We start from the raw sequence: 25,397 nt of genomic DNA, 5'->3' as shown, positions 1-25,397 counted from the left end.
AAAGAATAAATAAAATAAATAAATAAATAAATTATAAATATATATATATATATATATATATATATATATATATATATATATATATATATATATATATATATATATATATATATATATATATATATATATATATATATATATATATATATATATATATATATATATATATATATATATATATATATATATATATATATATATATATATATATATATATATATATATATATATATATATATATATATATATATATATATATATATATATATATATATATATATATATATATATATATATAACTGTGTGTGTGTGTGTGTGTGTGTGTGTGTGTGTGTGTGTGTGTGTGTGTGTGTGTGTGTGTGTGTGTGTGTGTGTGTGTGTGTGTGTGTGTGTGTGTGGGTGTGAAACTAATTAGCACAATTTTTCCTGGAGCACAAATATATTGACTTGAAAGTGTTTAAAACACAGTTTGAATGTTATACATATTTTTTTTTACTTTTTTAATAAAAAATATACTTGTGTTTGTGTGAATTTTATTTTCATATTTCAGCACACTTATCTTCGTCAGCTTAACACAATATGACAATGATAACACTGGAAAATTCTTCTTGGCTTTATGATACCAGTAAATAACTGAATGAATGAATGAATAAATCACAAAATGAATAAGCTCAAGATAAAAACTGTAATACAATGTCAAATACAACATGTACAAAAAGTGTGTAGAAGAAACTGGGTCAGAGGAGAGATCACGTGAGGTAAAACAGGAAGAGGTTTAGCAAATCCTCAACTATCATGGTAATATTGTACCACATGAGAGCACGCGCGCGGCGAACATGGTAACAATGACTAATATGTTCCCTCCTTGATTTGTCTATGCATTTACATCTCATTTGGTAACTTATTGCATACTGAGTTGCATTTTCTACCAAAACACCTTATCCCAAAAGAAATGACCTGGTGTTCACATTCAGTAATTACTCTGCTAGGAAGTAAATTTTCTTACCGTTTTGAATTGGACTTTGAAATGAATTTACGGAAAACAATCAGCAAGAGAAAGCATCAGTTAGTAAGTTATTATGTTCACGTGTTCTACGGTGGCAAGTCTTAGAAAGCATCAGTTACTAAGTTATTAAGTTCACGTGTTCTACGGTGGCAAGTCTTAGAGATGCAGAAGCTTCATTTCATCGTAAGTATAAGTCTTAATCTGTGACTATGGCCATCCTTTATATTAGTTAGTAAGTCTAAAAGCTCGTGTAACTTTCCATAAATGTAAACAACCATGATATGCCACATATTTTTATTGTGATTTATTTATTTATTTATAATTGTTATTATTACTATTTTTTATTATTTATTTATTTTTGTGTTTTATTTTTCATTTTTTTATTTATCTATTTTTTTTTTTTTTTTTTTACTTTCATGTGCATCTGATTATTTTCAAGTTATAAAGATCGGTTCATGATAATTTCGAGTGATTATCTGTGCCGGTAGACCAGTCTGTAATTACGTTGTGGCATGTAGCCTAGCTATATTTCAAGAGCTAAATATAAAGTTATGGTTGTTTCACAGGAACTCCATGGATTCTGACAAGTCACTGCTTACTCATGAAGAACTACCTCGTCTAACTAAGAAAAAGGAGTTCATATAGGAAAGTGATACAAAGTTATCATTGTGTTGCTTTTTTCGACTAATTAATCAATTTCCTGCGATTTATTTTTAATCAGTTAACTAGTTTTGATAAGGATTTTGTTGTATCTTTCTGTTTTAACTTTTCCTTTTTCTTTCTTTCTTTATTTATTTATTTATTTTATTTATTTCATTTTATTTATTTATTCATTTATTTTATTTATTTATTTATTTTTTTTTTTTTTGCTTGCTTCCCAAGAACTAGTGCATGTTTCTGAAGTGACTGATCACACTACCTTAGAAAAGATATTAAGACAAAACAATATCATACCACGATGACGGTGCACCTCAAATGGGAACCAGCACCTGTCAGGAGACAAGCTAGTCACCACCCTCTATGACAACCGCCACCGCACCTCCACCACCACCACCATCATCACCATTATCAACACACAGTATATCACCAATATCAATACCATCGTTCAGCGTATCATTATCATCACCACCACCTATGCCACCAACACGCACAACACAAACACTAAGCGCATCACAACTTTCACATTATTTCGTGTCAGAATTGGAGCCTGGCACATAATTTTTATTTAGAATAAATCTATTGGATCTTTTTCTCGGATTTCATATCAGCCAAATTTCAAACTCTTAATTGGATGCTAAAGGTAAATATACAACACTTGCCGAAACAGAAAGGCAGTTAGGTTTCAGTACAGGGCATACTCTACCTTCCTAAGATATTAGAGACGATTCAGCCAGCAACAGATATTTCACTAGTGTAACAATTGCCATACAGCAGGAAGTGGAAAGCATATTTCCCTGTTATTGTTTTCCAGCGCAGGTAATTGTCCTTGATTCTTGACCGGAATCAGAAGGTGAAAGCGTAAGTATGATGTGTGTAACAAACTCAGATTGCAAGAAAAATATCTGTGAGGGTTACACAGGAGCCACCTACTCATACTCACCCAGCGGCTGAATATTACCATATCAAAGTTAAATTCTTTAAAGATTATATTTCCTGCTATAGCTATAATTAAACTTTTGTCGCCATTACTTCTATACTTAACGACAACTACAACATCTCGCCCCGGAAAACAAGACACTAACCAGGTAATAATATGGATTAAAAACATCATATAATCACGTTGAGTATTAGACAACTGGGTGAATTATATCTATCATTCTTACATAAAACAAATTATATACAAATGTTTCTCTGCCCAGATCTAATCTCACGTCTACCTGTTGGCTTATGCGTATATAAAGCGCAACAGATTGCCCTGCCCAGTACACTGAGAGGCTGAACAACGCAGTGATGCACGGAGGCCAGACAGGTCGGGCGCTGCTACTGCTGCTGGCAGCCTGCACACTCGCTGGTGGCCAGCAGACCAAACTACAGGCCATAGAATGCCCTTTCCCAGGTAGAGAGAGAGAGAGAGAGAGAGAGTGTGTGTGTGTGTGTGTGTGTGTGTGTGTGTGTTCAATATTTCAAGTTCAAATTCAATATTTTATTGCCATAGAATTTGAAATACATAACTCATCATCGATATTAAGAGCAGGTATGGCACGGTCTGACGTCTCCCTTGCAGATTAATTATATTTTCATTTATTCAAAATGTGGCATACACAACAAGAAACAGATGTAATAAGATTGATTAATCTTCTTATACTTGTTACTTTCAAGTTCCAAAACCTTGGGCTTGAGTACATTATGCAGTGCTTATACAAATTTGTGCGATGCCGTAGACATACTAGATTAACATCGGTCTCTGTTGAATGTGAACTTTTGACCAACCTGAGTAATGTGTCATTTGACATTAGTTACATTTCTAGAAATACATTTAGTGTGTGTGTGTGTGTGTGTGTGTGTGTGTGTGTGTGTGTGTGTGTGTGTGTGTGTGTGTGTGTGAGTTAGTCAAGTCAGTTATGGAGTGCGTTCCAGCAAGTGAAATCAAAATGTAATATGAACTTTAACCTGAAAACAATGACTGGAAAAAGCATGTACGTTTGTACGATGAGATCAGAGCACAGATGAATATTCTGCGATAAAAAGGAACTAAAAGCCGTGTCACACATGCAGACGAAAGATCTCTCAACATGTTGGTAGTTTTTATTGGATATTAGGCAAACCGAGCAACAAGTAACAGAATTTGAAATGAAAAAAAAAAAAAACTGAAATGGTAGCGTTGCGGCCATGTTAGGAATATTTTGAGTCAAATGGCAGTAATGCTATAAGCTATAAATATAAATTGAATATAAACAATTGTATTGTACGAGAAAAATTATAAAAAAAAAGTACAAGTGGGATTGTGCAACTGTGGTGTGTGACATCATCTATTGTGTTTATTTGACAAGTGCTTATGATAAATTATAAACTGTGTCGTGATCGAGTCCGTCGCCAAGTACGATTTACTGGAGTGTGCAAACTCGACACAACTTCACTGCACTTATGAAAGATTTTTCTTGTGGTATGGGATCATATATATATATATATATATATATATATATATATATATATATATATATATATATATATATATATATATATATATAATTTTGTCCAACCTCACTGGGATGACACTCAATAGGAGGAATTTTCTTAAATAATACCAGAAATATTTCTCATTTTACCATTCGTATAGCAGATTTAATACTATTCAGAAGCTCATTGTGATCTCGTTTTATGACATAAAATACCATAATACTTTAATAAAGATGGTCCAGTGCATCCCATTATAATACAGAAAATATCATTGGTATTTTATTCTTTGTCTATGACTTTCCTTTCCATCTCTAGTGAGTCAGAAAAAGAAACATCACATAATCTGAAAGCATCATTATGCAGTAGTTGTAAAACGTACTACACGGGTATGTACTCTGCATATATATAGGACCTATTGCCCATGACTAATTTGCAGTGTACCTGAAGACAGGTGAATTGGAAATAGGAAAAAGAAAGCCCATCACGGGGTAAGTGAAGGTTATGAAAGTTCACAAATAAAAAGCAAAGATGAGGAATAGCTGTCCGGATGATGGAGTGATATGGCGTAATCCACATACATGATCTTGACCTGTAGAGGGTCAGTCGGTGGCGTCGGAAGAGGAGTGCGGCAAGTACACGGCATGCGAGTGGACAAACAGCCGCTGTCACATGGTGGACAACGTGGCGGGTGGATACGTGGTGGACAGCAGCCCAGAGGACACCGGTAGAGGATTCAAGGTACAATTACATCCCAATGAAGCATTTTTTCTAATAACCTGCAGGTAGCCATTGCTGCTACTGTTCGCAAAAAGTATCTATACCCCATGTTTCTGGTATTCCTGTAACAACAGAGAAATGGCAGGTCTTTTCACAAGCTCGTTCTGTTTACTGGAACGTTGAAGGAGTTGGTGCTAAGACAAGTGTATCCCACTGATCAGATAAGGTTGATTAGACAGGAGCAGGTAGTAGTAGTAGTAGTAGTAGTAGTAGTAGTAGTAGTAGTAGTAGTAGTAGTAGTAGTAGTAGTAGTAGTAGTAGTTGTTGTTGTTGTTGTTGTTGTTGTTGTTGTTGTTGTTGTTGTTGTTGTTGTTGTTGTTGTTGTTGTTGTTGTTGTTGTTGTTGTTGTTGTTGTTGTTGTTGTTGTTGTTGTTGTTGTTGTAGAGCAGTAACTACAAAATTAATGAAGCCCACCCTTCTGCCTCCCATCCTGTAGGTCAATCTCCGAAAGAGTGACCCTAGTGTGACAATGTTTGGCCATGATGAATCCAACCTGATCTTCGAAGTCATCCACCACGAGGACTACCACCTGCAGATTAAGGTGAGAACTCCTCATGTGTAAGAGTGATTTCATACCAATACCGATAGAGTGACAGGTGTTAAGCAACATCAATGAGAATATATGAGAAACCAATTTGGTATTGCCAGTAATTAATTTTTTTTTTCAATATTCTTTAACTCTTGCAATAGGGAAGTGGATAGAATACAGTTGAGGAAAATAGCAGACCCCCACTTAGGCAGCTAAGTTTAGGCTAAGGTTTAGGGAAGGCCTTCACTGCTTTAGTGTGGGCTAGGCTTGCAACAGCAGCCACTAGCCACCATGGTTTACTCAGTAGCACCTTCCTTTTTCTTACTCTCTTTGTCTCCATTTGCTTGGTATTGAATGCCAATTAAGACAAATCTTCATCTGCATGTTGGTGTTTCCCATTTTCATATGGGGTCACATCTCTTCACTAGTCATTCCATTGGTTCTAGTCCCTCACTTGCTCCTCCCCCAGCTGTCTCTCTCTGAGATCTTTCTTCAGTTGGTCCTTCCACCATCTACGTCTGCCCTGCACATCCATCTCCATCACTCTCACTTTTCTTCTCAGTTTTCCTCTCTCCTCTTCACATGCTTGAACCACTGTAATTTCCTTTCCTGCACTTTCACCGACACCTCCACCACCTTCCATGTACATACCTCTGATCCAGTCATTTCGTATCCTGTCCGCCCTCATCACCCCCACACATCCCCCTGTGACATCCAGCTTCGCTGCTTGTACCTTTTTCAATGTCCGCCCTCGTCATCCCCACACATCCCCCTGTGACATCCAGCTTCGCTGCTTGTACCTTTTTCAATGGACATGTTTTTGCTCTGTATAGCAGTGCTGGCTTCACAACTGCCTTGTACACTTTACCTTTCACTCGTTATAGCACTAATTTTCTTGTCACATAGCACTCCTGAAGTTTTATTTCAGGTCAATCTCTCTTTCTAGGTCTCCATCCTTCACAAGTAGGAGTCAAGATATTTGAAGGCACTCACCTTCACCAGCTTGTGGTCCTGTATGAACAGGTCGCCACTAAACTCCACATACTCTGTTTTCTATCTGCTTACCTTCAGTTCATAATCCTCCAATAAATCCCTTCATAGCTACAGTCTCTCTTGCTGTTCTTCTCAACTCTGAGACCAAGACTATATTGTCTACAAAGAGCATACTCCATGGAGCCTCCGTTGTTACCTCCTCCACCAATGCATCCAAAAGATGGTTAAATACGAAGGGGCTAAGAGCTGATCCCTGATGGAGTCCAAGTCTCACTGAAAAGGCTCTGTAGTGCCAAATGTACTTTTTACTCTTGCCATGGCTTCTCTGTACACATCCTCAACCACCTTGACACACTTCTTCACTCCGTTCGACCTCATATTCTACCTGACCTCACTTCTTGTTCTCAGAACCCGATCATAGGCTTTTTCTTAGACAATAAACGTGACCAGGATAAGACAGCGAAAACGAACCCGGGAAAGTTAGTGATGTAGCGTACTGACAAAAACAAGTCAAGATAGAAATGTGTCAGTGGTATCAGGGATGTAGTGGAAGGCCAAGCATCCCTCAAAAACTTATCCCTCTTCTGTCATTCATATGGAAACTACCAGAGCATGAGTAGCCCCTATGTTGGCCCTTCTTTTCTTTTCTTTTCTTTCTTTTTAACTGATGACAGCTGTGAGAGTAATTCAGGGGTTGATTAAATTCATCCTTCAGTATTTTATTAGAATCAGACTTGAGCATTTGTTAAATTCAACCTTCACCATTTATCAAGTAATGTTGAAATATTTGTAATGCTCAGTGATTGTTATTAAATTACCATGCTTTATCACAGCACAGGTAGCGCCTTCGATCCACTAGATACATAGTTTTACCCATCACAATCAAAGCAAGATTATTCATACAGCCGTTATGGGAAACTAAATGTGGCTGGGATTGCCATAGCATACCTGATGTCTTCAATCCACTGTAGATATAGTTTTAGCCATCACAATCAAAGCATTATTCATATAGCAGTTATGGAAATCTAAATGTGGCTGGGTTGACAAGATTCCTGAGAGTATGGAAAAGGAATGAATAAATATGTATAAATATGTACAACACTGTGTGCAAGTAAAAATCCCTAGACATGTATGCACTGGGGCAGAAGCATATTTACACATTTTTAGTGATGCCAGCACTAAGGTATATAGGGCTGGCTGCCTATTTTTCCTGTAATGATACTAGTAATTCAATAATGGCAAAAGCTATCACAGCTTCAATTAAAACACCAACAGTACCTAAGTTAGAGTTGACAGCTGTAATAATGGCAGCCAGGTTAGCAAACTTTATAAAATAATTATTAAGATGAGTTGACAATAGCAGAAAAACATCTATAGCATGATAGTCATTTATATCCTCTGTCACACACTCCCTCCTTTTATTTGGCCCTCCTACCAGCCACTGGTCTCCAACCCTCATCTCCTCCACCTTGCTCATCACCCGTCCCACTGCCCTTCTCACATGTCCGAACCACCTCAGTCTTCTCTTCCTCAGTTCAGCAAAGACGTCTTTAACTCCATACATCTCCTGTCTTACCACCTCACTCTTGCCATAATAAAGTACACATATGGAAAGAAAAAATTCCATCCTGTCCTGCCAAAAAAGTATTCCCTTAAGCAAGACAGTTTACAAATCCCTCCCAAGAGACAAACAAACAACATTCCTGGGACAGCAAACAATGGAGAAAGAAAAAGACAATGCAACCTAACCTAACATGGGGGGAAAAAAATAAACATAGAATATACTCAACATCTCTGTGACAAAAAAGTTATAAGCAATGCAAACTCAGGCGAATCTGAGGCAAAAGACATAAATGCAATGTAACTCAACCAAACATAAGGCAAAAGAGTCAAATGTAATGCAAACACAACCTCCAAGGGGCAAAAAAGTTAAATGTAATCCAAAGGCAACCACCACAGGGCAAAAGGGTATAAATGTACAACATGCTCAACCTTACAGGAGGCAAAAGAGCATAACTCCTTTCCAAGGGACAAGCCAAAGTATAAAAACTTATCAGAAATAGCAAAAGCACAAACATTTTAAGGGTTACTGCATGAAAATGCATATATTCTGAGGCTGATTGCATGAAAATATAAACACTGAGGAAAATACTGCATATAAATTAAAGATATTGAAACTTAGTACATGAAAAATGCAAATATTTTGAAGCATATAGTGCATGACAATAGACACACTCTGAAAATTGCTGCCAAGAAATAAAACATGAAGCAATAATGCCAAGGAAATGTAAACATTGTGAGGGAAACCACATAAAAAATAAATAAATCTGAGAATTACTGCATAGAAATATATCATTAGGAAACTTACTGCTTAGAAAAACAAACATTTTGAAGCTTACTGCCTAACATAAATAATTTAGATACTGACTGCAGGAAAATACATAATTTGGAAGCAATTGCCAAGAAATAGAAATACTCTCAAGTCACTGCATAAAAATATAAATATTTGAGCTTGACTGTATGAAAATACATTATTTTGAAGCTTACTTCTGAGAAATAGAAAGATACTGAAGCTTACTGCATAAAAAAAAATCATTCTGAGAATGCACAGAAAGATAAATATTCTTATAGTGTAATGCAAGAAAATACAATATTATAAAACTAAGTGCATGAAGAGATATTCCTCCCATGGGGTAAACAACACACACCCATGGGGTAGCAGAAACAAAAATACAAACACCACATGGAGGAAATCACCCCAAAACACACACTTACAAACATCCTTAAGGGTACAGGATGTGGCAGCAGGGCTAGGCATGGCAGTCAGATGCACCAGCAGTAACAGTAGTGGTAATCAGGGCAGTGGCACAAGGGACAGTAACAATAATGGCAACCATGGGGCCAGCAGGCAGACACAATAGGTAGGACAATATCAGAAATATATAAAAAAATACTGGAGCACAGACCATGTAGGAGGAGGAAAACAAAGTAGATGTAATAATAAAAATGCAATAATACAATTGAAAATGAGCAAGACACACTAAAAATAATGCAATAAAGAAATGCACTTGTGGAAAAATAATAAATAATCAGCATGGTAGCAAAAAAAAAAAAAAAGACAACACTGACCTGGAAATCAGAGCTAACTAAAGAAAATGTGCATGAACAGAAGCAAATAGCTTATAAATCATAGACAAAGGCAAGGAAATGGCACAAAACTCACAAGAAACAATAAGCACAGTGTAAAATCACATTAAAAATTATAAATAAGGCAGAAACAGTCACAGAAAAAATATATCTGGCATAAAAAGGGCAAACAGAAAACAGATCATGGAGGCAGAAGAATATCATGTGACAAGGCAGCTAATGAAAGAGAGCGTCAGAGGCTCAAGTAGCTTAACAGCCAATTAGGAAGTTGCACACAAGCGGCAGCCAGTCACAGGAGAGGATGCAAGGCTGGGAGACAAGATGTTGTCCATTATTTTGAAAGAAGGCGCAGGAATCATGGCTTAGAAGACACTAAAAAACATAGAAAAATCCAGAACAATGATTTATAACATTTGTAACTCATGGAATTATAGCATAGGAGTGTTATCATATTCACCAGCAGACAGAGATAGCAGGGACACTCGGCTAGAGGAGACTGTAGTATTTAGTTAAATTTTTCATTCACCACCTATAAATTCCACTTTCTCACCAGGTTCCCTAATATGTTGTCACTGGTATGGATAAAGAATACATAAGAAGATGCTAAGATCTACCAGCACTCCAGTAGATGTGACCTCCCTCTCTCATTATGTGCTGAGAATTGCCAGCTAATGTTTTTATGGGGTTGCGTCACAGTTAATAGCAACACGGCTGGTTGATATCCCCTGTTGGGTCCAAGGGATACCTACTAATCAAACCAAACCTAATCTAGCTCCTGGACCCCATGGGGGATCTGGTATACTAATCAAACCTTACCTGACCTAACCTAGCCCCTGGACTCCCAGGTGGCCAGAGTCCAGCAGGATAATCAAATCTAACCTGGACGCCCAACAGATACACATGAAAGCCTACCTAATCTAGACGGAGGGCTTTCTCGGTTGGACCCCCTGAGATATTAATCGCTATTAATAATTCTTTATTTTTTTATTTCTTCCCAATGTATTGTATAAAAAAGATTATTTATCAACATGCAAAAAGTTGGTTGGTACCAGGTTGAGTTTAGTTTAGTTTTTAAGCTGCTTGAAATAACTTGCCAGTTCTACTGGTTTATTTTCATTCATAATAGTTCTCAAAATTTATATAACACAACGAGCTAAGTATTATCGTCCATTGACTATGATCTAGCGGTGTAAACGATATTACTGTGGAGACCAGAGGGGTCTTTGCTGAAGGCGGGTAGCTACACGTACTGCATATTTAATAAATAACTCTGGTATATATGTACTCCTTTATCAAGAAAATACCATTAAAGAATAATATTTAGAATTGTCCAAAGATCTAAAAGTGTTCAAATTATTATAAACTCGAGAAGGTTCACTTATTTACGTACCCCATAACATTCAAATCGGACATCCATCTCTTACTAAGCTGGTCATGGCAAGGCCACCCAAATATTTACCATTTTTCCCCCATTACCACGCACTTCAATGTGTTTTCATCGATATATATATACACATGCATGACAAGCTCATAAGACAAACACAAACCTAGAGTAGTAACGTGGTTTCCTGAAGAGGACGTGCCGCTCTCCACTTCGCAACTTTTTGTCTTGCTGACCCAGATGCCTTAATCCCATTTTTACCTGTGTTGCCATCTAAGAAGTGAGTACCTAGTGAGCCATGCCTTCTGGTAAGAGTAAAGTAAGTGGTAGAGGCAGAGATCGTGAAGGTGTTTCCTGCATTGCCCGCCATTAACTGATCCAGCTGTTGTTGACTGTTGACAGTTGACACACGCGAAGCGGACAGTCGGACACCGTCACCATCACGCTAGTTGCGGTCTCTGTTCTCTTCAGAGGTTGGTCATGACATGAGTCTGTCGTTGAGGGATTCAACCCTGAGACTTGCCTTGACCTGCGGCATTACGAGCAGCTGTCCTTCTTTCAAAGAAGGCTTGTCTATGGTTATAAGTAAGGTCTCTGTGGATAAAAATCCTACTGCAGTCAGGATTGTCTTTCACTGACCAAGCTCTGATGAGGTCCTTTACTTTGGCCATGAAAATATATTTTTTCTTGGTTAATACAGTTCATATTCACAAAACGCAGTTCAAAACCAAGCCATCTGGCAGAGATCCTCTTGCATTGGTAATATCTCACGATGATATTAAGAAGGCATTAGACACATTGGACTCTGATTTCTACATAGGACCTGACGAGCTGCATCCTTATTTAATAAAGTCTTGTTCAAACAGTTTATCATATCACATCCGGCTGATATCTAAGAAATCATCGGATACTAGTATGGTGCCTTACATCGGAAACACTAGTGGTTCCTATCTTTAAAAAGGGTTCCCGATCTGTCCCATTGAATTACAAATCAGTGTCTTTAACTTGTGTACTTTGTAAACGTGTGGAACGTGTAATTTCTGAACATATATATATTTCTTATGTGAATGTAAAATGTGCTAGATGCCAACCAGTATGGCTTCAGAGTTGCGGGATCCACAGAAGATCAGTTGCTCCTTATATTATAACAATGTTACTAAATGAATTGACCAAGGATGTAATGTAGATTTAATCTTATTTGACTCCTCCAAAGCATTTGATGTAGTTGTACATGAATTTATGTTTCAGAAATTGTTTAAGTTAGTGATAAAAGGAAAAATACTGCATTGGATATGAGAATTCTTAACCAACAGGGAGATGGGAGTTATTTTTCATCATAAAGTACGTAAGCAGATCCCAACCAGTTGTAAGTGGAGTCCCCACAAGGATTTGTTCTTGGCCCACTCTTGCTTTTGCTTTATACTAATTTCTTGAATAATGATGTTAATTGTTCAACTAAAGTTTTTCCTGATGACTTAAAACTATATGTACAGCTCTCTCTCTCTCTCTCTCTCTCTCTCTCTCTCTCTCTCTCTCTCTCTCTCTCTCTCTCTCTCCACACACACGCAATTATAACCGCACATGTGATATAAACAGATCTACAGTGCTGATGAGTCCCGCTACGAGGTTCCGGTGCCCCTCAACCTGCCGGACACCCCTGGCTCTGCACCAGAATACTCGGTGGGTGTACCTGCCTTGGGTGATCACTTCAGATTCAACGTGACCAGAAGCTCTACTGGAAGCACACTGTACGTAACTGCAGCAGCACCAGTAGTAGTAGTAGTAGTAGTATTGCATTGTCATTTGCCTGCCCCTTCACTACCAGCACGTGCTACAAGACAATCCTTGATCATGAATGACCGTTCCTTGTCTGTGAATCGATGTAATACTTCACAATTTTCCCGGTGTTTTATCCCAGTATCTGCTAGACTCTGGAATACAATTCCCAACGAGATTGTTAATTCTAGTAACATTGAAGCATTTAAAAAACGTGTGAATACCTTTCTTCTCTCTGAACTCACTACCTCTTAGATCTCTACCAATCTTCCTATTCTGTTGTTCATTCCTGTTACTTCCTTTCACTTATCGGTGAGGTGCCGCCCACTGGGCCTTTGGGTTTATGCAGTTATGCTTTCCAGTGGGTCGCCTTCATTGACCTCATAATAATAATAATAATAATAGTAGTAGTAGTAGTAGTAGTAGTAGTAGCAGCAGCAGCAGGAGCAGCAACAGCAGCAGCAGCAACAACAACAGATATAGCAGTGGTGGTGGTGGTATTTAGTAGGAGTAGGTGTATTTATTATTAATGTTGTGATGTTGGTGGTGATGTTGGCTGTGGTGCCGTTGTTATTGGTGGTAGTGGTGTTGCTGATGCTGTTTCCGCTGTTGTAAGAGGAGTGAATTGAGGACCAATGAAAATAGTGCGATTATCAAATTTATGTGGTTCTTGATTAACTTTCTCTCTCTCTCTCTCTCTCTCTCTCTCTCTCTCTCTCTCTCTCTCTCTCTCTCTCTCTCTCTCTCTCTCTCTCTCTCTCTCTCATACTTTGCATAGGTTCCGCACGGCTGGACCCCTCACCTTTGAAGACCAGTTTATCCAAATACACACCTGGCTCGCATCCTCCTACTTGTACGGCTTTGGAGAGAACACTCATCTCTCATACAGACACCAGTTCGAAACCCGATCCACCTTTCCAATCTTCGCCAGGGACCAGCCTGTAGGAACGGTGAGATACTGGTGGTGATGTTGGTGGTGGTGGTGTTGGTGGTGATATGTGCTTCGTCACATATCATCACTTTTATTTTGTTTTATATAGAAATTATGAATGATAAATAATAAAGTATAATTTCTGTATTTTGTGTGAGGAATACTTTATGATACTTCCATACTGAGTTGGTGAAGTGGAATTAATGCTCTGTTCATAGTTGAGAGGATCTGGGTGACTTGGGCTAAGGGTATTTTGGTTTACATTTCCCTTCATGTTGCGAACCATCCTCCTGCTTCCTGCCCAAGACACACAAAGACGGCATGATTTGATATCTATCTGTTATATAAGGTCTCTCTCTCTCTCTCTCTCTCTCTCTCTCTCTCTCTCTCTCTCTCTCTCTCTCTCTCTCTCTCTCTCTCTCTCTCTCTCTCCAGGATCCGATGAACGAGTATGGCCACCACCCTTACTACATGGTAATGGAGGATGATCAAGGCAACTCCCACTCCGTACTTCTCTACAACTCCAACGCTATGGGTATGGACGATCATTTTCTATCATTGTCTGCTTATGGTACTACTTGCCGACCGTGTGTTCTCATGTTTCAGTCTCCTGCACTTACTATATCTCTCTTCATCCTTCACCAACACCACAGAGTATTCCACCTTCCTCCTGGACGATGGCACGCCTGCTCTCACCCTTCGCACTATTGGTGGCATTCTAGACTTTCATTTCTTCCTGGGACCCACACCTGAAGAGGTCAACGTGCAGTATGTCAACGTGAGTCCTGACGCATAACTCTCTGGTACACTTCCTTTTCTGCTCCCGTATTTTTTCCTTTTTCTATGACTTGAACTCTTTCAAGAAGGAGGTTTCAAGACACTTATCCCTGAATTTTTACCAGTTACATTTTACCACTTTGGGAACCAACACCTCAGTGGACCTTTTAATTCTTACTAGTTTACGAGTATCACCCTTTGTCGGTGCCCCTCCTACAGAGATAAATAAATAAATGAATAAAAAAATGATGATAAGAAGAAGAAGAAAAGGAAGAAGAGAAAGAGGAGGAGGAAAAAAGAAGAATGATAAATTAACAAATAGATTATAGAAATTTTAGATAATGTTTCCCTTTCTTAGCAAAGAAAAATTATGTAATATGTGATCGTGCTAAGTGTAAATTATGAGGCGGTAAGGTGCAGATACCGTTTGGAGATATGTCCTAGATTGAATTAAAGATCTTCATTTCACTCATTCCCTGTTTCTTAGTTTTTCTTCAGTCTTTTAATACCTTACGTACTCCAGTAATTTAGGTTTGTACTTTTTATTATCTCACATCATTCTATTTACCCTGACAACTGTTATTATCCTCATTCAATCTTTCCCTCTCCGTGATTTTTTTTTCCTTTTTTATTATGCCTCGTGAACTTCTTTACTTATTTTTTGTGTCATGGTTTTCCAGATGGTGGGTAATCCAGCCTTTCCTCCCTACTGGGCTTTGGGCTTCCACCTCTCCCGCTGGGGATACAACTCCACTGACGGTGTACGAGCTGCAAGAGAGAGGATGAAAGCTATGAATATTCCCCAGGTGAAAAGAAATGGAGTGTGATCTTAAGTTTCTCTACATTTTTATTCATTCTATTTGGTTCAATTATGAGAAGATAGTTTGTTGACTGAGTTGTTTGTTTCTAATTTGGATGGGACGTGAAAGTAATAAAACAGAGGGAAAAACATAAGAGAAATTAGAAGATGGGAATACTAGGATTATACACACATGAATGCCCATTAAATGATCTTGTGTGTACTGTACATGTGTCACCAGGACGTCCAGACACTTGACATTGAGTACATGGAGCGCCACAGGGATTTTACGTACGACTCTATTAACTGGGGAGACCTGCCTGCCTTGGTCGAGGAACTCCACAACGACAACGTCAAGCTTACTGTCATTCTGGTGAGTATGACTAAATATTAAATGATTGGAGAGTTTTAGTTTGCATTTGTCTGTCGTCTGCACATATGTTATCCACAGCTCTCTCTCTCTCTCTCTCTCTCTCTCTCTCTCTCTCTCTCTCTCTCTCTCTCTCTCTCTCTCTCTCAGTGTGGAAGTTTCATTATGCCCAACAACATTCAAACAGCAATTCACACCAATAGACCTGACTCTCTCTCTCTCTCTCTCTCTCTCTCTCTCTCTCTCTCTCTCTCTCTCTCTCTCTCTCTCTCTCTCTCTCTCTCTCTCTCTCTCTCTCTCTCTGTGTGTGTGTGGGGGGGGCAGTGTCATTATTCTCATTTGCCCAACAACATTTAAACAGATGCATAGCTATCATTTCACTTCGGTAGGCCATAGATCCAACCAACCTGGGGCGACAAATCACCATGAGTGTCACTCAGGTGATCCCCACAGGCAAGCAGTCGCCACTCTCCACCTTATTACAAGTTTTATAAATCATAGTCGAACAAAACGAGTTACAGTGAATATGTAGCATGTCTTTTTTGACGCTTATTTATCGTGACATATGTGTATTCGTCTGTGCGGCCACTTGGGAACTATGGATTCGAAGGAAAAAAGTTGCCATGACGGTCCAAAAAGAAATTGGTTGGAATTGATGTTACGGGATACAGTGGACAAGAAGAAAAGTACATATAGTTATTTTTGGCTTAAATGAAGAAAAGGAACCTGTAAGATCAAAGAGGGAGAAAGAAGAAAAAAGAATAGCAGAGGATGTTATAAGAAGTGTTCAAGGAGAAGGTGAGGACTAGGTAAGCAAAATTGAGAAGTACACAGACTAGGAAAATATACAGAGGGAGGAAGGAGACCACTGAAAGTCAGGTTTAGAGCACAAGCAACAACAACTGATGTAATATTATATGCCTGGAGATTTGACTCAAGACAAAACGATACAAGAAAGTTTGGATAAAACGGGACATGAATAAGGACATTAGTTATGCTAATTCGTACTTACTTTCTTTGTCACACATAGGACCCTGCTGTTGTCATCGACTTCGAGGACTATCAGCCGTCGATCCGCGGGAAGGAAGCAGACGCCTTCATCAAGTGGTCGAGCGCAAATCTGGTGCCGGAGGACCAGGAGCCAGCCGCTGATGACTACATGGTAGGCTACGTTTGGCCAGACACCAAAACAGTTTTTCCTGACTTTTTGAAGCCCGAGACTCAGGATTGGTGGATCAACGAGATCAAGCTGTTTCACGAAGTAAGTCGACATTTTTACTTGTTGCGAATGCTTTCATATATGCATAGGGGCCCACCCTGAGAGAAAATTAATGTAAAAAAGGAATGATTCTCAGAAACTTATAATGATTTATAAGATTTCATTGTTCATTTTTATGTCTTTCTATTTAATCTCATTCATATTTTTATTCTTATAACAGTTCCCAAATACATTTACCTTCTGATTCTCTTTGTCTTTATGTGCAATCTCATATTACCATGCAAGATTTAATGGTCATTGAATCTTACATCTTGGCCTTCATTCACATCCTAATCCACACCTCTGCATCTGTGTTTAGATAATCAAATTCGACTCGCTCTGGATAGATATGAACGAGCCTGCCAATTTCGGCACAAATCTTGACAAGCCCTTTAACTGGCCACCGGGCAAGGAGCCATGGAGCCTCAAATGCCCAGATGACAAGTGGAACAATCCACCCTATCCCACAATGATGGTCCGTGTCGGAGACAACCAGAGCAAGAGGATCACGTGAGTGTGAACAAAATGAGAGTTCTTTCATTGAATTGAGAAATAGACACTTTAAAAATGGAAAAAGGAAACAGAAGATCAATAACAATATGCTATTTTTTATGGCCCACAGTGATCACACCATCTGCATGACAGGAAACCAGACAGATGGAACATCCACTTTCCTCCACTACGACGTGCACTCTATCTACGGCTGGTCCGAGACTGTGGCTACCCACAAGTAAGCGAAATCAAATGATTACATGCTCTTCTCAGTACCTTTGAGTCTTGGATATAACGCAAATGATATGAAGAGCATTTGATAGTCTTATTTCTTATATTGTGTATTTTCTCATCCGCACGTTCCAGAGCATTAATGGAGCTGTTTCCCGGCAAGCGGCCTGTAGTGCTGTCTCGGTCTACCTTTCCTGGATCTGGTCAGTACGCCATCCACTGGCTCGGTGATAACTCTGCCGACTGGACTCACATGAAAATGTCCATAGTGGGTTAGTACTGCTATTTCTCTCTCTCTCTCTCTCTCTCTCTCTCTCTCTCTCTCTCTCTCTCTCTCTCTCTCTCTCTTTATCCATTTGTTTAAGAGGGGAAAACTGGCAAAGGGCAACAAAACCTTCAAACAAAATGGCCCCCTGAGATGACAGTCCCTGAAGAGAGTCAAGAGAGTTAACGAAAGGAATGGGATGACTGTCTTGGAATTCCCTTGTAAATGAGTTCCAAAATTTACCTGAGAAAGAGATGAATGATTGAGAATACTAGTTAACTCATGCATTAGAGAGGTGGACAGAATAGAAGTGAGAGAAAGAAAAAAAGTCTTGTGTAACGACAGCGTGTGAGGAAGGAAGGCATACAGTTATTAAGATCAGAAGAGTATAGTTTGCTTGAAAACAGCTGTAGAAGATAGAAAGAGATGATGCAACGTTACGACGGTAAGAAAAGTTTGAAGACAGTCAGAGGAGAAAAACTGATAAGACGAAAAGTTTTTGACTCCACCCTTGCTGTATGAGCGGAATCCCATCCTACATGTGAAGAAAACTCCATACATGGACGGATAAGGCCCCCGTTAGCAGTTAGGGGTGAGAAAAACTGGCAGAGACGACTCAGAAAGTCTAACTTCATAGAAGCTGTTTTAGCAAGAGATGATAAATGAAGTTTCTAGTTTAGATTATAAACAAATGTAGGAAAGGGTAACAGTTGAGTGTCATTGAAGAAAAGGGGATAGTTGTGTGCAAGGTTGTGTCGAGTTTATAAATTGTGGAATTGAGTTTTTGAGGCATTGAACAACTCTACGTTTTCCTTTCCCCAGTCAGAAATCCGAGAGAGATCAAGTCAGGCCTTCTGTGGTGTCTCTGCAAGATCTATTAAGTCCCTTAAATTAAGAGTTGGTCATTTACGAAAAGACATGGAAATGTGTAAAGTGGTATCCTCAGCGTAGAAATGGCTAGGAGAAGAGCAGTGGCCGTCAACCACAGCATCAATAGAACGGTCGGAGAGGAAACTTGAGATGACATTGCAAAGGGATGAGTAGATTTGATAAATAGATTTGATAGAGTCTGTGCTAGGCCTATATATATATATATATATATATATATATATATATATATATATATATATATATATATATATATATATATATATATATATATATATATATATATATATATATATATATATATATATATATATATATATATATATATATATATATATATATATATATATATATATATATATATATATATATATATATATATATATATATATATATATATATATATATATATATATATATATATATATATATATATATATATATATATATATATATATATGTAATAGGGGAAAGCTGGGGGATGAGAAAAACAGGTGGAGATGCCTCAGAACATCTAACTTCATAGAAGCTGTTTTATCAAAAGATGAGATATGAAGTTTCCAGTTTAGATTGTGAGTAAAGGACAGACCGGGGATATTCAGTGAAGAAGACGGGATCAGTTGAGTGTCATTGAAGAAGAGGGGATAGTTGTCTGGAAGGTTGTGTCAAGTTGATAGATGGAGGAATTGAGTTTATGAGGTATTGCAAACTACTAAGTTTTTTTTTTTCTGCCTCAATCAGAAATCTTAGAAAGATCAGAAGTCCCTACAGGAACTGTTAACTTCCTGAAGGGTTGGTTGTCTCTGGTATCATCATCGTAGGAGTGGACAGGGCAAGAACTTTGATTAAGATCATTAATGAATAATAAGAAGAGAGTGGGTGACAGGACAAAACCCTGAGGAATACCATACCAGTGTTAATAGATATAGAAGAACAGTGAGCGTTTACCACAGCATCAATAGAACGATCAGAGGAGAAACTTGAGATCAAAGCTGTGTGCCAGACTCTACCAATATATATATATATATATATATATATATATATATATATATATATATATATATATATATATATATATATATATATATATATATATATATATATATATATCATCATCATCTTTCTCAGGCATGTTTGACTTCACCATGTTCGGGATCCCGATGGTCGGTGCTGACGTGTGTGGCTTCTTCAATGAACCAGATATGGAGATGTGCGCCAGATGGATGCAGCTCGGCGCCTTCTATCCCTTTAGGTTATTAATTCAAAGGCTAAGTGATTAATCTAGAAAAGTAGTAATTATTTTTAGTCTTGTACTATTCACTCCACTCTGTAATACCAAAATCGTGCAGGTACTCACTTTTATTTCATCGACAGCCGCAATCACAACACAATCGGCATGAATGACCAGGATCCAGGCATGTGGCCTGAGGTGGCGGAGATTTCACGCGACATCCTGGGCGTCCGCTACAGATACTTACCCTACCTATACGCTCTCTTCCACAGGGTAGGATTTTTTTTTCCTATTTTTTTTTTTTCTGTTTCATTAAGCTTACTTTACCATTTCTTATAGTCGCATTATATGTAAAACAAAAACATCTACTGTCACTTTATCATCTTCTATCTGATCGTCAGTATGGCTTCCATCAAGCCTGCTCAACTTGTGATCTAGATTTCTTTGTTGAGTCTTGGTCAATCTTTTCTATAGATTTTTGTGAAACTTGCTGTTTCCTTACTTATATCAAAAGTTTTTATTTTCAAACTACTTTCTTATTCCCTCAAACTACTGCCCTATAGCTTTAATCTCTTGCATGTCTGAAATTTTCAATCTGTCCTGAATAGGAAAATTTATAAACATCTGTTAATTCACACTCTTCTATTTGATCGCCAGCATTGATTCCGTCAGGGCCACTCTATTGGCGATCTTCTGGGTTTTCTTGCTGAGTTTTAGTCATTCTCTTTTAAAGATTTCTCGAAAACTTATGTTGTCGTGTAGACTGCTCTTTTGATCTTTCTTACTGCATGGCTCTCCTCCTCTTGCGGCTTCGCTGCACAAAGCTTTCTTCATCTCACCCCTATTTTGTCCAACTCTTAACGCATGAGTTAACCAACACTCTCAATCATTCATACCTCTCTCTGGTAAATTCTGGAACTCCCCGCTTGTGTCTGTATTTCCAACTTCCCAAGACTTAACTTAATTGAAAAGGGAGGTTTCAATACATTTGTCCCTTTCCTTTGGGTAACTATCGGCTTTGTAAGGAGACTGGCAATTTTTTTTTGCCAAATTTTTGGGAAAAAGGTGTGTCATCAAATACGGTAATTCTTCCATCAATCAACTCGACAAAACCTACTAAACAATTGTATCCTCTCCTTCAATGACACTCAACTGTCCACCCCCCTTCTACACTGAACATTCTCGATCTGACCTTTATTTAAATGTAAATTGAAAACTTCACATCTCATCTTTAGCTAAAACAGCTTCTATGATTTTATATGTTCATAGTCACCTCTACTAGTTTTTCTCATTCTCTCACTGCTAACTCTGTTTGTTTGTGTGTTTCAGTCCATGCATAGAGTATACTTCACATGTATAGGTGATTCCACTCATACAGCTTATTTTATAGAGGACAGAATTTAAAGTTTTTCGTTTTATCAACTCCTCTCCTCTAATTGATTGTCGTCATCCTCTTTGGCATTGCCATAATGTTCCATCTCTCGTTATTTTCTACTTCTGTTTTAATGTTAACTGCTATTCCAATCTTGCTAACTTCATGCCTCTTATCCTCCAATTGCCTTTCTGCACAAGACATTTTTCATTCTTTGACCCCTATTCTGTCCAACTCGCTAATGCAAGAGTTAACTAATATTCTCAATCATTCATCACTTTTTCTGGTAAATTCTGGAACTCCCTGCCTGCTTCTGTACTTCCAGTTTCCTAAAACTTGAAGAACTCTTTCAAGAGGAAAGTTTCAAAACATGTGGCCTCTGGTTTAGTTGACGCTTTCGACTTTATATGGGCCCAACACTTCAATGGGATTTTGTTATTATAATTTGTGTTGTCTTTGTCGGTGCTCTTCTTATATTAAGGAAAATCTTTTTCATACCCCACATATCACACTAATCCTCTGAGATAGTGAATGCATGTGCAATACACACGTATATAGTGAATCATTTCTGTTCTCTAACCATTCTCCTTTTCTCCACCCAGTGATTCTATCTTGTTCTCTCTTTAGGCACACATGCATGGAGCCACGGTGGTCAGGCCGTTGCTTAACGTCTTCCCTGACGATCTCGTTGCTCGGGACGTTGATGACCAGTTCTTGTGGGGCAATGGACTGATGGTGGCTCCTGTCCTCCAACAGGGTGCCGTGTCTAGGGAAGTATACTTCCCACAAGTAAGTTATGCTCACACACACACACACACACACACACACACACACACACACACACACACACACACACACACACACACACACACACACACACACACACACGTGGTGCATGAAAGACAAAATAATGACAAAAGCAATGGGAAAGGAATATTATGATTATTGAAATTATAGTCACATTTAGGAGGATATGGTCATCTTCCATTTTGTACTTGCACAGTAATGCACTGTAATTGTCATTTTTATGTACATATTTACAATTGCAGTGTGATGCAGTACCATTAACCTTCTCCAATATTTAATCGCATTAAATTTTTTTATCAAACACATCACAACCACAGCTTCCACCATCACCGCTACCATGTTCACACACTCCTTTCCCCTTTCTTCTGGTCAGGGAGAGTGGTATAACTTGGTGGAGGGTAGTCTGGCAGCCACAGGCCCCGCCACTCACAATGTAGACGCGCCCCTTGACGTCATCCCACTGTATGTGCGTGGGGGTGTCATCCTCCCCTTCCAGGAGCCTTCCATCAACACCGTGGACAGGTGACTCCCAAAGCAGTGTTCCGTTCCCTCTACCCTGCCCCAACACACTCGATCACCTCATGATTCTCTCTCTCTCTCTCTCTCTCTCTCTCTCTCTCTCTCTCTCTCTCTCTCTCTCTCTCTGTTGTTGCTTTTGTTGTCATTGTTGCTTTAATTATTCTTTTTCTCATACTTCCAAACACGTTCGGTGGTGACCTAACAGTCGACAAAACCCCTTCGGCCTGACGGTGGCACTGGACTCTTCTGGCGAGGCGTTTGGTGAGATCTTCTGGGACAACGGTGACGGAGAGCACAACATGGGAGAGAGTTATATGTGCAAGCTGCAGTACGTCAGTGTAAGTATTGGGTACTCCTTAAGAAAGATTTTGACCATTGAAAAAAAGTTGGAAGTGTTAGATCGCTATGCTAGGGGAGAAAAGACGTCGGTGATTGTCAGTGATTGTCCATGTGGCGAGACTGAGGGAGAGCATGTTGCATATACCATCAGAGTTAATAAAATGAGAACGCGTGTTTTTATTGTTTCCGTAACTCAGAGTTGTATTAATAGTTTATTTAAGGTATGAACAACAGAATCCCCAAAATAGGTAGGCTCTCCCAATGGACAGGAATGTAACCCCTCCCCCTCCTATTAACATTGTTTTCTATGGGAAAATTAAATAAGAATAACACGATTTTGAATAACGTGACGTCTCCAGAAATATAACCGTTGCATTAATCGAGAGTTGCTGTACTTTAATTAATAGCGTCAGCACTTCACACTTTCCTGTGTGGCGCTCCAAGGCATTTCCTGCCACATATGTCGCAAATAAAACTCTTGTAGGTGTAGTCTATTATATCCAACAGTTCAGAATTACTCAGGTCATATAGAACATCCTTACAGGGCTGATAAATCTTGAATGGACAGGCTAATTGGGCTCCTATAAGCAGTCAGCCATCTTCGTTAAGCTGGTCTTAAATGTAACTCAACGTTGAGCCATCTCAGGACATGTCTCAAATCTTGTGGCCAACTCTGAGCACACTCGGGAGGATAAGCATAACTTAAAGACTAAGAGTTGATCTGAGACAATCTTCCATACTTAAGAATCTATCTTTGTTAATGTCCATGACTTCTGACTCAAAGCTTCAGCTACTTTGCAAGGAGGTGCCTCTCTCCTTTGGAGTTTATTTTCTTGTATCTCTTTATGATGTATTACTTGATTCCTCAGAATACGCTAACGTCATCCATCAAACATGGAGAGGATGTGGTGGCAGGACTCAAATTTGAAATCATAAACATCTATGGCGCTTCAAGCAACCCGACAGCCATCACAGTCAACGGTGCCAGCCTTCCTGAACATGCCTGGACATTCATCGAAAATGTGAAGGTGCTGACCATCAGACTTAGTGCGCAACTTGGCGAGCCTCTCAGTGTTGTCATCTCTTAGGGCGGTATTCTCCTCTCTGAGTCTTGCTCATCTGCAGAAGAGGTGTTTTGTTTCTCCTTGATGATCTTGAAAAATCATAACATCTGGTTCAACATGTAGGTACCCTAGGACACACACAAATATGGAATTGAGACAAGAAGAAAATTACATCACAACAGTTAACACAACAAGCACCTGTGACACATATCATTGCATTGAAAGCAAACTCAACACCATTTTTTCTATCTTTTCATTCTATTGGAAAAATACTAAAGTTTTCATATACTCAAAATAAAGAGTGAATTCAAGCTATATATGCTTTATATCTACCTTATACATGTCTGAAATGCCACATAAACTTAATTTACTCTCTCATACCTTGGTGACAATGTATACGTCCTTGCCTAACTCCTCTCTCACTTTTCACCCAGTCTGTGTCTGTGTCTACTAGTCTGTAATTTGTTGTGTCAACATACATTCTATGCACTGTTTATTATTTTTTTTCACGCAACCCAATTTTTCCTAAGACTGCCTAACCATGGACAGTTTTTTTTATTTATTTATTTTTTTTTTTTTCTATGGGCAATAAAAACAACCGCTCGATCAGGGCGTAATTTATTTTGGGGCACACGAGCGTAAATAAAAAAAAAAAAAAAAAAAAATCGCCAGTCTTCTACAGTAATACCGGTAATTTTCACGTCAAGCTAGAGAAGTGGTCGCTGGAGCGCCCCTCTTATCACGTCAACTTGCTGCTAAGTCATGTGTACAGGTTGTGTCAGAAGAAAATGCAAAGGGGACGGGGGACGGGGAACAGACTGACCTCTGGATTATCTTTGATCCAAGGCCAGAAATTGCTGCTTCCAAAATTAATTATAATATTAATATAGATCCCTTATACTTAATTTAGACATTTCTTTACTACTAGTTAGGCTGGGGATGTTTTGATGTTTTCGATGTTAGTTAAATAAGTATCCATCAAATCATGAAATATCAAGTATTCAGTCGTTTTTCTTTTTTCTTTTTTTTTTTTTTTTTTCTATAGGTGGTTTCAAAATTATTTACATTATTTAGCGGAGTCACCCCTATTCCCGCCCACCAAGATGAGATCATAAACAAGATGAAATAAATGGACTGGCGTCTCTCTTTCAACCACTCCGTTCGTCAGTATTTTGCCTAATATCTGATTATCGCTACGTGTTTTCTTGTGTTTCTAAGTTCACGTGTGTAGATCGTAACAGTAGAACAAAAAAGACAAATAAAGGAGAATAAAGAGAAAGGAAGGAGAGAGGGAGTAGGAAGAGGAGCAGCATGTCTAGCCACGATAC

General features: G+C 38.5%; 1 protein-coding gene across 1 annotated transcript; it reads left to right on the top strand.

Moving 5' to 3' along the window:
* Window positions 1-2,906: 2,906 nt before the first annotated feature.
* Window positions 2,907-24,384, top strand: LOC123512953 (maltase-glucoamylase, intestinal-like). The gene is made up of 19 exons (XM_045269684.1): window positions 2,907-3,062; window positions 4,719-4,861; window positions 5,337-5,441; window positions 12,547-12,698; window positions 13,505-13,676; window positions 14,093-14,192; window positions 14,311-14,435; window positions 15,115-15,240; window positions 15,475-15,606; window positions 16,634-16,864; window positions 17,181-17,371; window positions 17,484-17,591; window positions 17,720-17,856; window positions 19,866-19,989; window positions 20,112-20,241; window positions 21,968-22,129; window positions 22,521-22,669; window positions 22,872-23,004; window positions 23,875-24,384. Exons 1-19 carry the CDS (start codon window positions 2,957-2,959, stop codon window positions 24,091-24,093), a joined length of 2,745 nt encoding a protein of 914 aa, XP_045125619.1. The 5' UTR covers window positions 2,907-2,956; the 3' UTR covers window positions 24,094-24,384.
* The last annotated feature ends 1,013 nt before the right edge of the window (window positions 24,385-25,397 follow it).

Source organism: Portunus trituberculatus, chromosome 35, assembly GCF_017591435.1.
Source record: "Portunus trituberculatus isolate SZX2019 chromosome 35, ASM1759143v1, whole genome shotgun sequence".
Taxonomy (NCBI): domain Eukaryota; kingdom Metazoa; phylum Arthropoda; class Malacostraca; order Decapoda; family Portunidae; genus Portunus; species Portunus trituberculatus.
The sequence above is the reverse complement of the archived record's forward strand: the minus strand, read 5'-3'. Positions and strand labels throughout refer to the sequence as shown.